Source organism: Phodopus roborovskii, unplaced genomic scaffold, assembly GCF_943737965.1.
Source record: "Phodopus roborovskii unplaced genomic scaffold, PHOROB, whole genome shotgun sequence".
NCBI classification, from domain to species: domain Eukaryota; kingdom Metazoa; phylum Chordata; class Mammalia; order Rodentia; family Cricetidae; genus Phodopus; species Phodopus roborovskii.
Genome location: NW_026126460.1, coordinates 24,094,553 through 24,112,558, shown reverse-complemented (window position 1 = coordinate 24,112,558; position 18,006 = coordinate 24,094,553). Strand labels below are relative to the sequence as shown.

General features: G+C 39.1%; 1 protein-coding gene across 1 annotated transcript in view; it reads right to left on the bottom strand.

Annotated features, from left to right (window-relative positions):
* Nucleotides 1-3,539: 3,539 nt before the first annotated feature.
* The window catches only part of Acsl3 (acyl-CoA synthetase long chain family member 3), a 28,849-nt gene continuing 14,382 nt past the window's right edge, over nucleotides 3,540-18,006 (bottom strand). The window contains exons 5-14 of the mRNA XM_051190542.1: nucleotides 17,657-17,807; nucleotides 16,262-16,385; nucleotides 15,931-16,002; nucleotides 15,452-15,591; nucleotides 13,282-13,454; nucleotides 11,624-11,698; nucleotides 9,739-9,930; nucleotides 7,706-7,820; nucleotides 6,500-6,657; nucleotides 3,540-4,264 (exon numbers count right to left, since the gene is read on the bottom strand). Coding sequence (XP_051046499.1) covers nucleotides 4,107-4,264; nucleotides 6,500-6,657; nucleotides 7,706-7,820; nucleotides 9,739-9,930; nucleotides 11,624-11,698; nucleotides 13,282-13,454; nucleotides 15,452-15,591; nucleotides 15,931-16,002; nucleotides 16,262-16,385; nucleotides 17,657-17,807 — 1,358 coding nt within the window. The 3' untranslated portion in view covers nucleotides 3,540-4,106. The remainder of the gene's footprint in view (nucleotides 4,265-6,499; nucleotides 6,658-7,705; nucleotides 7,821-9,738; nucleotides 9,931-11,623; nucleotides 11,699-13,281; nucleotides 13,455-15,451; nucleotides 15,592-15,930; nucleotides 16,003-16,261; nucleotides 16,386-17,656; nucleotides 17,808-18,006) is intronic.

The following is an 18,006-nucleotide window of genomic DNA, read 5'->3' as shown; positions in this document are numbered from 1 at the left end:
ATGCTATAACATATTAACACAATTCTTCAAACTCCTTTTTCAACCAATACCTCAGAAATGCCAGTCAAAGTTTGATCTTTATGAGGTTTTCCCTTCTTTAGGTAAAACATGGTATACTAGAAGCTCTTATCTTTATTCTTCAAACGTAATGTCATTACAAAGAACTTGTTTAGGATGCGTACTTTCTCCAGCAGAAAACAGCATTAACCAACACACAGGAAACCATCTCACAGTAGGCAAGCAGCAGAAGCAGGCAGGATGCAATGTTGCCTTTCAGTGTGGTCCAGCATGCATTGTTTAACAGCAGCTCCTCTTTAGAGCACTGCAAACGGACACACTCTTCCTCTAAAAGGAACTCACACACCAGGTATCTTTGTAAGTGTCATAAAGAGTTGTATCACGTGGACTATATGGTTTAAGGCTGTAAAACATTTAGTGTTTTATTAGCAGATGCTATTCTGGATTCACCTTTTTAAACAATGCTGAAAAATGACAAACTTCTCACAACATTGCAGATGTCAATGAAAGCTCACAAACTCAGTTTTAGATAACAGGTGCCACTTTCAGCTCTGCTGTAGTCAGCAAAATGTGTTAAGTAAAATGGCACCACCACTAAAACAAACAAACAAACAACCACCCAGGCAGGCTGAGTGTGAGCATGAGGAGGGGTGGCCACCAGGACATGTGCTAGAGACAGCTACTTACTGATGTTCATTTATTCCACATTTAGCTTATTTCTAGAAAACAATAAAAAAAAAATGGCTCTGAACCATTCTTTTAGGATCCATGCTATTTACACTTGTACATATTCGAAGAGCTTACTTTGAAATTCCTTAGATTCTGTCCTAGCTAAATAGTAATTAATAATCCATGGGTTTTGCTAGTTTGGGTTTGGAGGATAGGGTCTCGTGTCTGGTGTTTTTTTTTTTTTTTTTTTTTTTTGTTTTGTTTTGTTTTGTTTTGTTTTTTTCCTTTTTTCTTCTTCTTCTTGAAACAAGAAAAAAAAAAAAATGAAGGAATTTTCAAGTCACCTTGCCTGTGCTAGAGAATGGTTTGTTTGAAAAGGGTCATTATCCAGTGGATGCACTGGATACATCCAGTGGATGTATCCCTGGTGCACAAAAGGACTTTGCGAACACATCCCCCATGGAGGGATAACTGCCTTAATCTAGAGACAGGAGAGAAGCCCTAGTCCCTACTTCACATGACCTGTCAGATCTACATGACCCCAACTGGATGGCATTCCCCTACATATGGAATTGGGGTGGGGGGATGGGAGGGGAGGGTGGTTAGAGTGCATGTGAGAGGGCAGAGAGGGTAAAAGGGAGGGAAGGAGGAAGGGAGGAAGGGAGAACTGGGATCGACATGTAAAACAATAAATTAAATTAAAAAAAAAAATGCTTTGACCCCAAAATTTAAGTTGAAGGACAAGTTACTGGGGAAAAGGATTTCTATTTTTGTTTCCACAGAAAATGAAAAGATGTGGATTCCTTCCAGACTAATATGGTTTGATCAAGCCAGACCGCCTGAAACAGAGTAGGAGGTGATCCTACATTCAAAACAGCTGGACAAAACAGTCCTACAGTCTACAGCCAGGATATCTGAATCTTCTTGGAATTCCCCATGACAGCACCCCTTACCAGCAGAAAGTAGTTTGGAAAGAACAACGCCCAAATTCCCAAATATTGCCTATAAATGTTTGTTTTCATTTAAATGGACTTTGTTATATAAAATAAAAAAAGAAAGAAAGAAAAGGGTCATTATCATATTCTACTGTGGTACCTGAGACTTGCCCTCTGATATCTTAGAACTAAACATAATTCTAAACTTAACCAGCTTTGCTGTTGAGAGAAATCAGCCATTGCTCTGACCTGATGAGCCAGTACCTCTTAATCTGACATTCATTAGTGCCTTTCCAAAAGCATTGAACCTTACATTCAATTTTTTAAAAAATTAAAAATCCTTTGTACAGGGGCTGGAGGGACGGATCAGCATTAAGAGCATGTAACACTCCTGCAGAGGGCTGGAACTGTGTTCCCATCACCCACATCAGGCTGCAACTCCAGCTTCATAGGATTTGTCCCCTTCTGACCTCTTCAGTCAACTGCACTCACACACATACCCTGCCACCATACCCATACATATAAAGATTTATCTTTTTTTTCTCTTCATCACTTTAACACAATGATTCTGAAGGCAAGACATCTGACACAAAATTCTCCCCACCCACAATGGGTTAATTATCAGCTCATAGCATTCTGATAATGAGAGCTCCATTTACTTCTTTCCATGCTTTTCCTTCTTTGGAAAGTTTTCTCAACCATAAACAATTAAATTTCAACAAAGCAAAAAGTATTCAAAAATACAATATACAAAAAACACCAAATCCTCTACGGGGATGGCTCCAAATTAGTCCGTGACATGGGGGAAACTCCAAGGCTCCTCTTACCATCGCACCCTACCCCTCCGCCAACACACGGATAAACGCCTACACAGGTCTGCATTCTCATGTTCATTTTGTTCTCTATATCTTCTCTTTTACTTTTGATGCCTAAAGGGACTAAGATCAAGAAAAATGTCTGTCTGGTTATGGTGGTGTGTGTGCACTACTTTAATCCCAGCGCTTGAGAAGCAGAGGCAAATGGATTTCTGAGTTCCAGACCATCCTAGTCTATGTGACAAGACCCTGTCAGGGAGAGATGAGAAAGGGAAGGGGAAGAGGAAGGGGAAGGGGAATTTAGAGAGGAGGAAAGACAGTCCAATGAGTATACTGCCCCACATGACTTCCAGCCCTACCTAGTGTATCCTAACTGATGCAATAGAACTCTTCACTAGAAATGACGCAGACAAGCAGTATTCACAGGCAGGCTAAACTGTCATGTTCTAATATGAAATGCTATGGTGGTAAGGAAAGATGATTTTTTTAACAAGCTACCACCACTGAAATACCTGTCTACCTATCTCTCCACCTCTTGCACTCTCTCACGCGTGAGAATGCACACTATTAAAATAATTCTAATTTTTAAAATAAGAACTATATGATGTTAAAAAGTAGATAAGTTTGAACAGATAACCTGAGGCAAATAAGTATATATATAGTCTGCAAAATAAATAGCAAATTTCTATCCTTTATTTTTGTCTTTTTTTTTCCTCTGTGAGAAAGGCTCTCACTGTGTAACCGTGGCTAACCTGGAACTCTCCATGTGGTCCAGGCTGAGCACAAGCACATCTGCCTCCAAGTGCTGGGATTACAGGTATGCGCTACCACTGCTAACACACAGCTCTACCCTTTACTTGTAAGACTCCGCTGTCATTCAGACTGTGACCACTTACTTTTGTTATGAGTTTGAGACGCTACAGGACAAGCACTGAGCACACTGATGACCAGCATCTGGTGCCAGACTTACTGTGTTCACCTTTGTCACCGAACTCCATGGCTGTCTTGCTACTTCATCTCATGCAGTGCCAACCCAACTGCTTTCCCAGGAGAAAAAAATAAGTATATAAACCAATAATGTCACGCAGGTATCAGCAAGGTCTCAATGTCTTAAAACATAAGTCTGAGTATATTTATTTATCTCAAATGCATACAAGACAATAATTACACAGCAACAAATCTTTTGTTCAACAGTGACTTGATTCATAAGCATTTAAATTTACATAATTTCACATTGATATCCTTTTGTTTTTAAATACAATAAGTAAAAAAGTCCCCCAAATAACCAATTTTTATATTTCCTATTTATCTTTCTATACATCCAAACTTTAAAAAGTTACAAACTGAACAATTGTACAGAACATATAAATCATGTTTAAAAACTTGAGGTTTTAAAATCACTGCTTCCCCAGTATGATTCAGAAAAATTCTCCTATTGACAAACACAGTCATGGATGCCAAAGCAAACTGGAGGAGGGGGAAGAAACAGACAGACACAAGTTTGCTGTCTTAATATTTTACTAATCCTGTCAGTTAAAAATGGTGATGTAGTGAGAAGTAACAGCTGGGTTTAATATGAGGAATGGAGTTTGCCTCGGCCTGAGACATACATTTCAAGTATTTTCCTATTTGATCTGAACTCGCTTTAGCAAACTGATGCCAAAACTAATTATTTTCTCCCATACATCCGCTCAATGTCTGCCTGGTAATGTGTTTTAAGCTCTTTGCGTTTCAACTTGAAGGCATCTGTCACAAGACCAGTTTCAGGAGTCCATGGGTCAGGGCTCAAACGAATTTTCATTGGAATTTCAAACTTTTCCAGACTTGCTGAGATGATGAAAACAAAACACAACAGTAAGAATCCACATTCATTAGAAATGCAGTCAAAGTCTCAGCAAACAGCAAATACCCAAAGAAACAAGCAACCCTGCAGTGTCACTGCAAAGCCTCAAACAGACACATTTTTGACACATATGAAAACTATAATAGCAAAAACCACTTAACAAATTAATTTACCCATAGGAGAATAAATTGAATGAATGATATAGGTATAAAATGGAAGGCAGTCTTGTCATTAAAATGACTGCATTTATGTGGGTATCCAACTCATTACTGAGCTGCAAAGGTACAGCATGCAGCATTAGCTAGACAAGAGCACATGCTGACTTGCTGGACAGGGACACACCACATTACACCATGCAGCTCTAGGACTGGGACCAAGGAGGAAGGAAAATGGAAAATGCCACTTCTAAGAGTAGAGGTGGGTTATGTAAATTGACTATTTTACAGTTGTGCAAGCTGCTGAATATAAAAACCATGTAATTATACATGTTAAATGAGCAAGCTGTATAGTATGTACACTGTATTGCAGTAATTTTTACATGCAAAAATAAGTAAACAGTATCTAGTTGGTTTTTTTTTTTAAGTTTTTTTTTAATTTACTTTTATTTGTGTGTGTCTGTGTGTGTGTGTGTGTGTGTGTGTGTGTGTGTGTGTGTGTGTGTGTGTGTAATTGCATGTGAGTACAAGTCCCTATACCAGAAAAACTGTCAGTTGCCCTAGAGCTATGAACCGATCTCCATCCTCTGATAGCAGCAAACACTCTTTTACTGCTGAACCAGACCCAGTATACAAGTCTTAATGCTTGCACAGTCTACCTTTCTTAATAACTGCACATGTTCAATGAATATTAATCAATAGAATTAACATTAGATATATACTAAATCAATGTAGCATTAATCAAAGTTTTAAGTTACTAAAATGTTACAAACTATTTTCAAGCTCATAAATTCTAAAACATAATCAGAGTTGAAATAATGAACCAAAATAATTACCTCATTTGGAAAATGCAAATGAAAATGTTTTACAATCATATTTAAAACTAAAATGTAATACTTATATTATATTTAATATTTCACTTAGACACAGATGCTTAGTACTGAACAAACAATATCAGTATTTCACAGGGAAAAAAAGAGAGAGAGACCTCCAGGCAGCTGTGAACACTTGCCAGGAGCAGGAGCCACTATCCAGTGGAAAGACAATATAACAGGAATAGAACCAAAATTATAATGTATGAAAATGTCATGAGACATATAATTAACATAAACTAATACAAATCTTTAAAATACAAAAAGAGGATAGGACATATATCTTATATCGTACTAGTGACCTTTTAACAAGGACCACCGTGCCCTGGAAACTGCAGGGCTCTGAAGAACAGCAGAGGCAAGCACAGAAAAGGCAAAGGCCAAACACAAAGGCCAAACAAAAGGATAAGAACAGCCAAGAGACTATAAATCCCAACTTGGTACTTCCTGATTGCAGTGCTTAATACTGTCAACTTAGTAAGATCTAGAACCATCTGGACAATGGGTCTCTGAGAATGCCTATGGGAGATTATCCTGATTAGGTTAACTCGGTTGGGAAGACCTGCCCACTCTGAGAGGTACCATTCCCTAGGCAACATAAAAAGGATGAAACCTAGTTGAAAACCAACACTGACCTCTCTCTGTTTCCTGATTATGGATGCAATGTGCCTGCTTTCTTCAAGCTTTCTGCCACCATAATCTACCCACCATGATGAATTGTGAGCCAAAATAGACTTACCCTTAAGTATTTTATTACAGAAAAAGAACTAAGATGCTGATAAATTCCATATTATATAACTATTATAATAGTGCCATGTGCACATTTTAAAAGAAAATTTAAAATTTTTAAAATGTATTTTAAAATATCAGTTTAGAGCAGGCAGTAATGGTGTACACCTTTAATCCCAACACTCAGGAGGCAGAGGTAGGCAAATGTCTGTGGCCAGCCTGGACAGAAAAAGTTTCAGGATAGCTAGGGCTTACTCAAAGAAACTCTGTCTAAAAAATTAAAAAATTTAAAAAATCAGTTTAGTGGGAGCAAATGTTTGAATGTCCCACAAAAGGGCCTAAATAGTGGAAACAGTTTCCAGGAAGCAAAGGCTGCATGCTAGCCCTTATAGCACAACAGGTTAAATAAATGCATATTTTTTTCACATCTCAATTCCAAACATCAGTTTGCCAGAACACTCACCTGAAATAGCAGCTTCAGAAAGCACTTTAAGGACCTCGTTTTCCATTTCACTGCTGTTACATAACTCTTCCCAAGTCCCCATAAATCCTTTTGTTCTAGCTAGCTCTGTGAGTTCCTTTTGATTTGGCACAACAAATCCAATTACATAAGAATGGTAACTGAAACACAGAAAGGAAATTTTAGAAAGAACCAAAATAGCATGCAACATGCTTACCAATGTAATCAATTACCTTGGCACTCTATAGCCAACTCTTTACTATTGGAAAAACTAGGAACATACATATTTAAAAATCAACATCATACTTAACTTGTGCAATGCCTCTTACCACTTAGTACATTTGAGAGCTCTGAGAGTTCACTGCAAGCAAACCTCATAAAGTCTAACTGTGCCTAACTATAATAATGTAATATTAATGTAATGTACACATTTTTAAAGAAAATTATATTTTTCCAAATTCTTTGAAATGACCAATAAATTCTTGGAAACAAGATAAGAAAAGTAAACTGTAAATTATGTTTCTGAAGAAATATAGCAGGCAAGTCAAAATCTTGTGATGTGCCAGGTACCTTTTATCCCAGTGCTTGGGAGGAAGAAGCCAAGTTCGAGGACAACCTGGTCTACAGAGTAAGTTCAGGACACTCAGAGCTACACAGAAAAACCCTGGGGAGGGACTGAGGGAAGGGCAGACGGAGGAAGGGAGGGAGGGAGACCTGCAATGGTGCTTATTTTCTTCTGAAGAAGAATTTGTATCACCAAACGAATAGTATTGTTTTGAAAAATACAAAACCGTATGCTTGCTGGGCAGAAAGCCTGTGGACCCTGAACTAGAGAGGCTAAGGCATGAATGCAAGGCCAGCCTGAACCCGAAGAAATAACAGCATCATGAGGAAAGGAACATTTGGAGTTTGTTTGTTTTGAGACAGGGTTTCTTTGTATAACAGCTCTGGCTGTACTGGAATTCACTCTGTAGACCAGGCTGGCCTGGAATTCAGAGATCTGCCTGTCTCTATCTCCCTAGTGCTGAGAATAAAGTGTGCGCTGCCACCACCACCACGTTTGGAGTTATTCTTAAATAAATAAATCCAGCTCACTAGCCATAAAGGGGAGGTGGCGGGCCCGTAAGTCAGAAGAGTTCCATATGGGCGCAACTGCTCATGGCACACCCACCAACTTCTACACACTCTGCACAGACTCCTCATGCTTACCTGTTTGCATATGCACAAATGTTATCTATCAGAGGGAGGTTCTTCAAAGCTGCCTCTACTTTCCCAAGAGAAACATACTCTCCTGCCTGCAGTTTTACAAGGTCCTTTTTACGATCTGCACAGAAAAGCAGAAGCATTGAGAACAGTGGCTAACACCTTAAGCACATAAAAATACCAGCACCAAGTCATTTAAAACTTTTCCCAACTAAGCATTGATGGCTGCCCTTGAGTCGAGACTACATAATATAAAATCAGACCCTCATTTTCTACTATTAAGTCCTTTAGTGGGAAAAGTTTTACTTAAGAAACATCAGCCTCACAATTTCAATATATTCAACTAAGCTGATATGCTCCTGCCACTCACTAGTACCCCAGCTATGCAAGGCAATGGGCAAACACTAAAGAGTAACACTAAAACAACACTCCACACAGCACAGTCAACCTGTGGACTTGGGAGGAATCCTTGCCAGTGGGGCCTGAGGTGAGTTTTGTTGATAAGAGTAAGAAGTATCCAGGTGGGACAGCACTGGCAAGGGCCATGTCAGTGAAAACACTGGAGCATAATAAAAGAGGGGGAAACAATTCTAAAGAGGCAGGGACGGGAATGACGGAATGATGGCCGGGAAAAGAAACACCTTGAACTGAACTTCTAGCAGCCATTAAAGGTTTTTTAAAGCAATGAGGCTTCCCCATCACCTGATGGAAGTAAAAAGGTTTGGAGAGGTGCATAGAGGCAGAAAGGAAATCCTTATGGGAGGGTGGCAACAAGTACAGGCCAGGCCTACAAATGTGGAAAGATGGAGAGAAAACATTTTGAGGCACATCTCTGTTAATGGTACATGAAATAGGGATGCAGAACTGATGGAAAGGAGGCCTCTGGTGCCCTTCTGACCTTCATGATATGACCAGGTATTGCACAGTGATTTCCTACAAGATAAATCACTCAATCAAACTTTCCATCCTGCAGGGAAAATCCACATGACTCAGACATTATGAAGGTAGGCTCACTTTGGAAATAACACAAAAGCTCTAGGACAGCAGTTCTCAACTTGTGGGCCACAACCCCTCCAGGGGGTCAAATAACCCATTCACGGGGGTTACATAAGGCATTCATAAACATAGATATTTACATTATGATTCATAACAGTAGCAATATTAGAGCAGCAATGAATTAATTTTATGTTTGGGGATCACTACAACCTGAGGAGCTGTATTAAAGGGTTGTAGTACTAGGAAGGATGGGAACCACTGCTCTAGGAGTCCCTGATGCACTGGACTCCTCCCCTTCTCAATCTTACACAAGCAGTAAAGGCTGCTAAGAGATGCTCTCAGAGAAGCCAAGCTGCCCAGAAGAGGCTCAGACCAACTGAGCTGCCAAGAGACCTCTTCAACTTGTCAATCTGCCAGCAAGTCACCCAGAAAGCTCACCAGTTGCAGCGTGTGTGAGCTCACTCATGCTGGGTGGGGGTGGACTTTTGGTGATGCACTTGTCTTTGAGTCATTCCTCCTTTGGGTAACCTTTCACCCACTACCCACACTCCTTCCTCTAAGTCCAATAAAACTCCTTCATTCACTAAGTCAGATTTTGATGACATCGGTTTCTACACAAACCATGGTGAATGACTAACGTTAACTAACAATGATGACAAATCTGTGGCTGTACAGCTTTCGCAACCTTATCCATAATATGTCAAGCTTAAAAACACTTGGTCCCTCTTCACTATTAAACAGTGTCTCTAAACACAGGCACCTCTCTGTAAAGTCATTTGGGAAATACTCACTTTTAAGAAAGGGTTCAAGGGCTGGAGAGATGGCTCTGCTCAGGCAGAGGACATGGGTTCGGTTCCCAGCACCCACATGGTAGCTCACAACAATCTGTAACTCCAGTTCCAGAAGATTGGGCACCCTCTCCTAACCTCGATGGATACCATGCACACATGTAGTGCACATACATACATGTAGGCAAAGCAGTCATACACATAATATAAAATAAGATAATCTAAAGGAAAGAAAGAATGGACTAAATGCCTCACCAATGATCTTCAGACAACCATCGGGGTCAAACTCTCCAATATCTCCAGTGCAGAGCCACCGCTGTCCATTTTCATCTTCAAAGAAATCAGCATTTGTTTTTGCTTCATTTTTGTAGTACCCCATTGTCACATTTTGGCCACCAATAAGAATTTCACCTCTGGGATGTGGTTTATCAGTATTAAAATAGCCACCTAATAAACACAAAATAAACCATATTGGTATTACATAAAAATTCAAATCTTATTTTAACCGAGTAGATTCCCCAGGGGAAATGAAGTATATATTGTGGCTAAGCATTACCAATAAGATAGAAACAAACTTTCAGTTGTTCAATAATGAGCATCCATGCTTTTAAGCTACTATTCCTAGAAAAAAAGTACATTCTAAACTCCAGCATTCTCCACCTATTAGGTAAAATAATTACAAAGTTTCTACTTGGTCCATATATCATGCTAGCAAAATGATAAAAAGAACTGCCAAATATTAAATAATAAAGCAAATGCCTTCATAAAAATCAACTATTATATACTCAGAAATTTGTTCTTTCAAATAATTTTAAGCCGACTCTAAGCTTAAATTTTATTGAATATTTTTCTAACGTCTGTGAAAAACAAATTTTATCAGAGCCTTAGAATCTTTAGAAAGGAAAGGTATGTCCCAATAAATCACAGATAATCTGTATGCTAATATGACACAAACATTTTATAGTGACTTTTAAAGAAAAAAACAAAAAACTTTTATAGAATTATAATACAATTTTTTTCTTCTTAAAAACTTTGTTTGCAGCCCTCAAGGAAAAGGAAAAATAGAGAAATCCACATAGAAGAAAAATGTGGTTTCTTTTTTTTTTTTTTTTTTTCTCCTACAAGGTAAAATTATGACCATTCTTTTACTACATTTATTCTCCTCCTTTCCCCATCCCCCCACTCCGTGTATGTGTGTGTGTGTGTGTGTGTGTGTGTGTATGTGTGTGTGTGTGTGTGTATGTGTGTGTGTGTGTGTGTATGTGTGTGTGGTGTGTGTGTATGTGTGTGTGTGTGTGTGTGCGCGCGCACACACACAAACAAGCACACACATATGCATGTATGCAGGCACACAATAACTACAGCATATGTGTAGTGGTCATTACACTTTGTCAGAAATTCCATTTTACAGCCATGTGAGTTCTAAGGATTTAACTCCAGTATTGAGGATCAGAGACAAGAGCCTTTACCTTATGAATCATCTTTGTTGGACCTCCTAACTTAGTAACACTATTCACTTAGCCCCTCTCTCAAATTTCTGCTATCATTTTTACTTTACATAATTTACTTAATGAAGTAAGAAGCAAGAGACTAGGGAGACTGATCAATTGGTGTGCAAGTAGAAGACATGAGGTCAACTGCCAAAACTCATATTTTAAAAAAAAAAAAAAAAAAAAAAAAAAAGCCATGCATGGTACATAGACTTGTAATCTCAGCAGTCAGGAGGTAGAGAGAGATTCCTGGGGCTCACTGGCCAGCCAGCCTACAGTCTTAGTTTCAGAAAAAAAGGAAGACATGGCTGCTGAAGAATGCACCCAAGATTGATATCTAGCCTCCACACACATGAACATGCACGTGTGCACGGCACATACAATACACACACACACACACACACACACACACACACACACACACACACAAAATAATAAGCAAAATAAAAATAATTCTATTCTTCAGAATCAATTCTGAAGCATGCAAACTAAGTTCATCTGTTCAGCTCTATATAAAACACAGGTAATATGATTAACAAACTGCACACTTAGAATTTTACAATCTAAAATATGTAACCAAAAGAAATAGAGTACATTTCTCATTTCGATCTTATAAAAGTTAATGTTCTGTGATTAAAATAAGTTGTTACCTTCCTCCCAGTTCTTTAATTTGATTTCACAGCAAACTAATGGTGCTCCCACTCTGCCAGTATTGTAGTCCCACACTAAGAGGCAAAGGAAAAAAAAGTGATTAAAAATGACGATTATTCTAAACCTTAGATAGCCGCCCTCATCCCCAAAAGAATCCTTACAAATGGAAGAGAGCCAGCCACAGGATACTCAATACAGCTACACTGCTTGGTCAGAGAACTTTTTTAATTATTACTGAAACTGAATTTACTTGTTATGTTTATGAGGCAGAGTTTGGGGTTTATTAAAGGCACTTTTGAATAGATTTTAAGCAAAATACAAGAAAGAGAGGCCCTCAGGAAGTAAAACACACCCAGGTACATGGGCACAGCCTTCTCTTAGACTCACCTGCTATGGCCATTGGAAAAAGAAGTTTTAAATGGTTTGGAGTCCACACTAGCAACTGAGGGTCCTATGAAATCAGGCATGCCTACTCTTAAGTCCCCCGAATCTCTGCCCACCACATCCTCACATTAGGACCCAGCCCACTCATGTAAATGGATGCCTCGTTCATAAGAGGGCAGCCCCTACCCTACAAGTCAGTGAAGCACAGCAGCTCACGCCTAGTCTACTTCCTCATTAGGTCAGTATTGTAATGCTGACAACCTCTCCCATCTTTCCCCATATCACTATTTCAAGGCTGTTACATCCCTCTCATCACCTCCAGCTATCATACCCTACTTAAGAATCATACAGTTACAGTTGAAAGCCAGAAGAAAACTGACTGCTCCCAAGATCTAGGAGCAGGTCTCCAGGATGATGGGTTATTGGTACACTGTGATTCATCTTCAAAGATCATCCAAAAACCAGAAATAAAAGGCTCACTCATGCCACATGTGGTGGCTCACACCTGTAATCTCATCACTGAGGAGACTAAGATAAAAAAGTCTGCTATGAAACTGAAGCCAACCCAGGCTACTAAGTGGGGGCCTGGCTGGAAGAAAAATAAGGATTCAAAGAAGAAATTACATTCACTTGCATTTGCAATTGTTTCCTTGCAAACACGACTTACAAATAACTTTCAAAATACAAAGACCATACTAAGAGCAGGACGATGAAGAAGAAGAGTGGCACATCGAAACACTCGACAAACCCAAGAGATGCTCAGCTGGCAGGGTTAAGGTGTGGCTATCTAGAAAAAAGTAGAAGCATGGGGTTTTCCAGTGCTGGGATGCAAACAAAGCAGCTCTTCTACCAAAAGGATACACAGAGCACACAGGTCCCCCTGAAGCACTAACGGAAGTGGATCACCTCCACAGCACTTACCACCTCACTGGGGCAAGCTCCAGCAGTCATCATGTCTACACCTGACTCCAGTTTCTCTCTACACATATATAATCCCATAAACACTTCTAAATCTGAGCTTTGATAATTAAAAAAAAAAAAAAAAAAACCACTAGCCTATAACTTCTGGAACAAAATAAATGTGCAAAACAATGCTTCTTGCAAAACTTCTTTCCCAGAATATTCAGTTTTTAATATCATTTAAAACCTAGAAACCGTGGTTACTCATGTATTTTTTACAAAATAATTCATACAAATTGGGGGTGGGGTGGGGCGGGGAGCTATGCTATGCCCCAGCCTCTGACAGGCACAAATTTCAGATGACAGCACCTACCTTCTGTAATCGTTCCCGCCCCAGTTGATTCCGTGAGTCCATACCCCTGACCAACGGGACAGCAGAAACAGATATTCATGAATCGCTGTGTTGTTGCAGAGAGTGGTGCACCACCACACAATAAAAGGCGAATATTTCCACCCAGCAGCCTTCGAACGTTCCGGAAAACAAAGCTAAAAATATCAATAGAAAAGCAGAATGGTAGTTTGAAATTTTGGTTCCCAGTTGTTGGTAGGTGTGCTCTTTTTGAAGGAATGGTGTCACTATGAGTAGGCTTCGAGGTTTCAAAACCCAGCACCATTCCCAGTTGGCTCCTCTACCTTCGGATGCCTCAGATGCCTCTCGACATCAATAGAAAAATAACTAAGCCAGCAGAATGGGATTTTTCCAAATCTTTAATGTCTCAGTTTTGTATACAGAGCTTCTGAGATTAAGTTAACATAAAGTGATGTAGCCAATTCAGGAGATTATCTTGAGCCACTCTTTCTGTCTTAAATATCAGCAGTAAAACCAGCAAAGAAAATGTCATTTCCTCTCAGTTATGTTTCATGCAATATTCAAATATAAAATTGGCAGATTTCATTATTTATAGTAATATTTCCCTTTTTATGATCAGAGAATCTGTTATTATAAATGCATACTATATATCACATCTTCAAATACTTCATTAAAAGCAAATTAATTTCCTGCTTGTATTTATTCATTAGAGATTCATGCAAATTATATATACAGCAATCTCTTTTTAAAAATCTAATTCAAGCTTTGAGATGTTTTATGTTTTAAAAACGTGGCAAATTGTCTGGGAGAAATTTTAAAAAGAAAGTATTTCAAATATATACTTGATATCTTTCTGAAAAACACAAGTAAAAGATTGCTTATAGCTCAAGTAAAATTCAAGGGGCAGGGCTGGGAATATAGCTTAGTGGTGGTGCTCTCTTCCCAAGAAGCAGACTCTAGGGTCAGTCTCCGAAGCTATGGAAGTTGAAGTTCGTTAAACATTTTTGAAAAGGGTGAAGACTAGGTGGCAATCGTTTTACAAGTTGTGGTAGTAGCATACACCTTAAGGCTAATGCTCTGCCAACTGAGCTATCCAGTCTTTATATAACCTTAGCACTTTTTTTCAAAAAGAAAAAAAAGTATTAGGCTTTCCATTATCAACCTACATATCACCCTAAAATAGATAAAAGTTAAAAAACAAAAACAAAAAGAAACAATATAGCATCTGAAAACTATCTTTATATTCCCATAAAAAAAATAAACATACAGCTGGGCAGTGGTAGTACACGCCTTTAATCCCAGCACTTGGGAGGTCAAGGCCTATCTTGGTCTACAAATCGAATTCCAGGACAGCCAGGGCTACACAGAGGAACCTGTCTCAAAACAAACAAACAAACAAGCAAACAAAAACCCAACCATATTTTCACTTTATAATTTTCAAACTATTTGGTACTACTCCATTAACACTACAAAAATATAGTTGAAGGGGGAAATAATCTTTTAAAACTTTAAAAATAAAGGTTGATCATTTTCAGCAATATGAATATCAAAATACATTTTAAAATAGCGCTTCAAAACTTATGTCTTTAAAAATGTTAAGTATGCTGGGTGGTGGTGTTGCTTAACTTTAATCACAGCACTTGGGAGGAAGAGGCTGGTGGATCTCTGTGAGTTTGAGGCCAGAGCAAGTTCCAGGACAGTTACACAGAGAAACCCTGTCTCAAAAAAGGAAGGAAGGAAGGAAGGAAGGAAGGAGTGAATAAAAAATGGAAGTACAATATTAAGCACAGAAAAATGATAACTGAAAATTTTCTGGTTCTTATGTTACAGTCCCTTTGACTTCTCAAATGAATTTCTTACTACACAGCCCAAAATGGCTTGGAACTTGCTATGGAGCCCAGGCTGGCCTTGGACTTTTTTTAAGATCATGTGTGACCCCACACAGAGAGGCCAGAAGGGGGCGCTGGTGTTCAGCTCACACACTCTTCCACCTTTCTGCAGAACACTGAACCGCCTCTGCAGACCCCAGCCTTGGCCGCTGGATCCTCCTGAAGTGCAGGGACTTCAGGCCTGCGCCACCACACCCATGGTAAACTAAATGCACTGCCCATGCCTCACGTCCCTGGGCTATTGATATGAACTAGTGTTAACACAGAGAAAGGGCTTTACTCACCGGTCACACAGGGGAGTACTACGCCCTTTTGAAATCTGTTCCATCTTATAATTATAGGCCAAAACAAACAAGTTTCGTTGAAAACTATTCATTTCATTCACTTTATTCATGACATTTTTGTAGATCCGATCCATGATTTCCTAGACATATAAATAAGTTCATTAATTATATGAGCAATCTTCCTATGATTAATACTTCTATCACATATATGATGTAGGGCGGTTGTGGGGTGCATGTACCAGGCTGCATATGTGGAGGTCTGATGACAACTACCCGGAGTTGAATCTCCCTCCACTTTACGTGTGTTCTGGGAACTGAACTTGATTCCTCAGACTTGTGCAACAAGCACTTTACCCATTCAGCTGCCTCACTGCCAAATAGTAAGTCGTTTTTAAAGATAAATTCTACCAGTCAGAACTAAAAACTGTAAGTAGAATCACAGTTAGTTTTAAAGTAGTATTATAACAGGCAATTCTTACCGGAACAGCTGCCATCAGTGTTGGCTTCAACATGGATGTGTCTCCTTTGCTTCCTTTTTTTATTTTTGAAGACTACAAAAAAAAAAAAAGTAACCGATATAAAGATCTTTAACTTAAGCCAGACGGTAATCCTAGCACTAGGGCAACAGAGGCAGTCGGATCTCTGTGAGTTCAAGGCCAGTCTAAGCTAGAGTGAGTTCCAGGACAACCAAGACCACATAGAGAAATCCTGTCTTGAAAAAAGTTCTGTAACTTAAAAACTCAATGGCATTCTTAGCTCAAAAGCACATGATAAAGTTATCCTGTCAATGTTTCTATATACTTTACTTGCCTGATCTGCTAAAGTCTGTGGTGAAGAGTAGCCGATTCGGCACCCATGAGAAAGACACACAAGCTCAGCACTTAATTCTAGAACATGGGCCAGGGGCAAATATCCAATGTACACATCTTCTTCTCTGAAAGAAATGACAAACAAAAGCAAGGGTCATGGGAGCTCTCTGTCAAAGTGATTGCAGCAGGCAGGCATCCAGACACTTGGAGGAATAACTATGCACCCATTGAAGCTCCCTGCTGATAGGGTAAAGGTGAGACAGAAACAAAGCTACAGTTCAATCCCAAAACAAAGAGAACCGTCTTCTGTTGCAGAAGCAAAGTACTAAGGCAAAAGAGAATGGTGCTGGGGCTTACAGGGTCTTTTAAACGACAAGATGTCATTGTAGGACATGACCTTTAGAGTTAGTGACTCTCACAGAACAGTTGCCTGCTCTAGGAGTTTGATCCAGTAATAAATTGTAAAATATGCCTTATATGCAAGAAAATATGTGTATTTTTCTAGAAATGGCCCTGCATCTACAGCATGAACAGCAACAAAGTAAAATCCAAAGGGAGAGTGCTGCCCAGGGTTTAGATCTGTTCCCAAACTCAGACCCACAGCTAATCGCTGTGTCTAAATGTGTGCGTGCTGTGCAGAAAGGCAAGAAAATGGCAGGGCAGTGTGCCAGCTCGGTCAACAGAACAATGGTTTCATCTCTCAGGTTCTTAACTCCTCTCACCCCATCAGGTTCCTTCTGGGTTGTGTTTTTTTTTTTTTTTTTTTTTTTTTTTTTTGTTGTTTTTGTTTTATTTTTGTTTGTTTGTTTGTTTGTTTTTTGGTGTTTTGTTTGTCTGTTTCAGTTTTTTTGGTTTGCTTTTTGCCTACTCCACTACACTCTCCCTGACGAACCAAGAGTAAAACTTCAAAATCCCATTAGTTGACCAATACCTCTCTGGCCACCAAGCTGCACTTAACATATAAAAAATGACTCTGTACATACAGAAGCAAGACCAGCTGACTGAAATAATTTAAATTTAAGGTATTTAACACAAAGTCAGTTAACCTTTGCATCTTTAACATACTAAGTCACTAAACTACCATTATAAAATCACATGCCTGTAACAATTTTGAAAGGCTGGAGAGATGGTTCAGCGCCTGTGCTGGGCACTCACAGCTCCACCTCCAGGAGGATCTGATACTCTGTGCAGCTTCACCAGCAGAGATGGGAAGACACACACACACACACTCGTACACTTTAAAATAAATCTTTTAAAAGTGTGACTTTTTAATTGATGTGCTGTAAAACGTCCCACAGACACTTGGGAATGACTTAGCCATCTACTAAAACGGCACAAGCATTTGTGTTCTATCAGGTACAAATACAAAGTTACTCTGCGCTTTATCATGACATACCCCAGACTTGGAATCCTTCTCGCCATCCCAGTTATAGCAGCAATGATGTTGCTGTGGGAGATCATGACTCCCTTTGGAATCCCTGTGGACCCACTTGTATACATGATCACTGCAATGTCTGAGGGCAATGGTTTGCTGTGAGATTTGTTTTCTATATTGAAGAAAAGAGAAACACATACTTCTGAGGAATTCAGCTACATCACCAATTTTCTTCTCACTCATTTACATAATTCAATCAAAACATTTAAACAACAGTCAACACATAAAGAGACAGAAACAATACTGGGACAAACAGGTTAAGTCCATAATATGACAGGAGCTGGAAAGAAAAATAATGACAAGGTGAGATA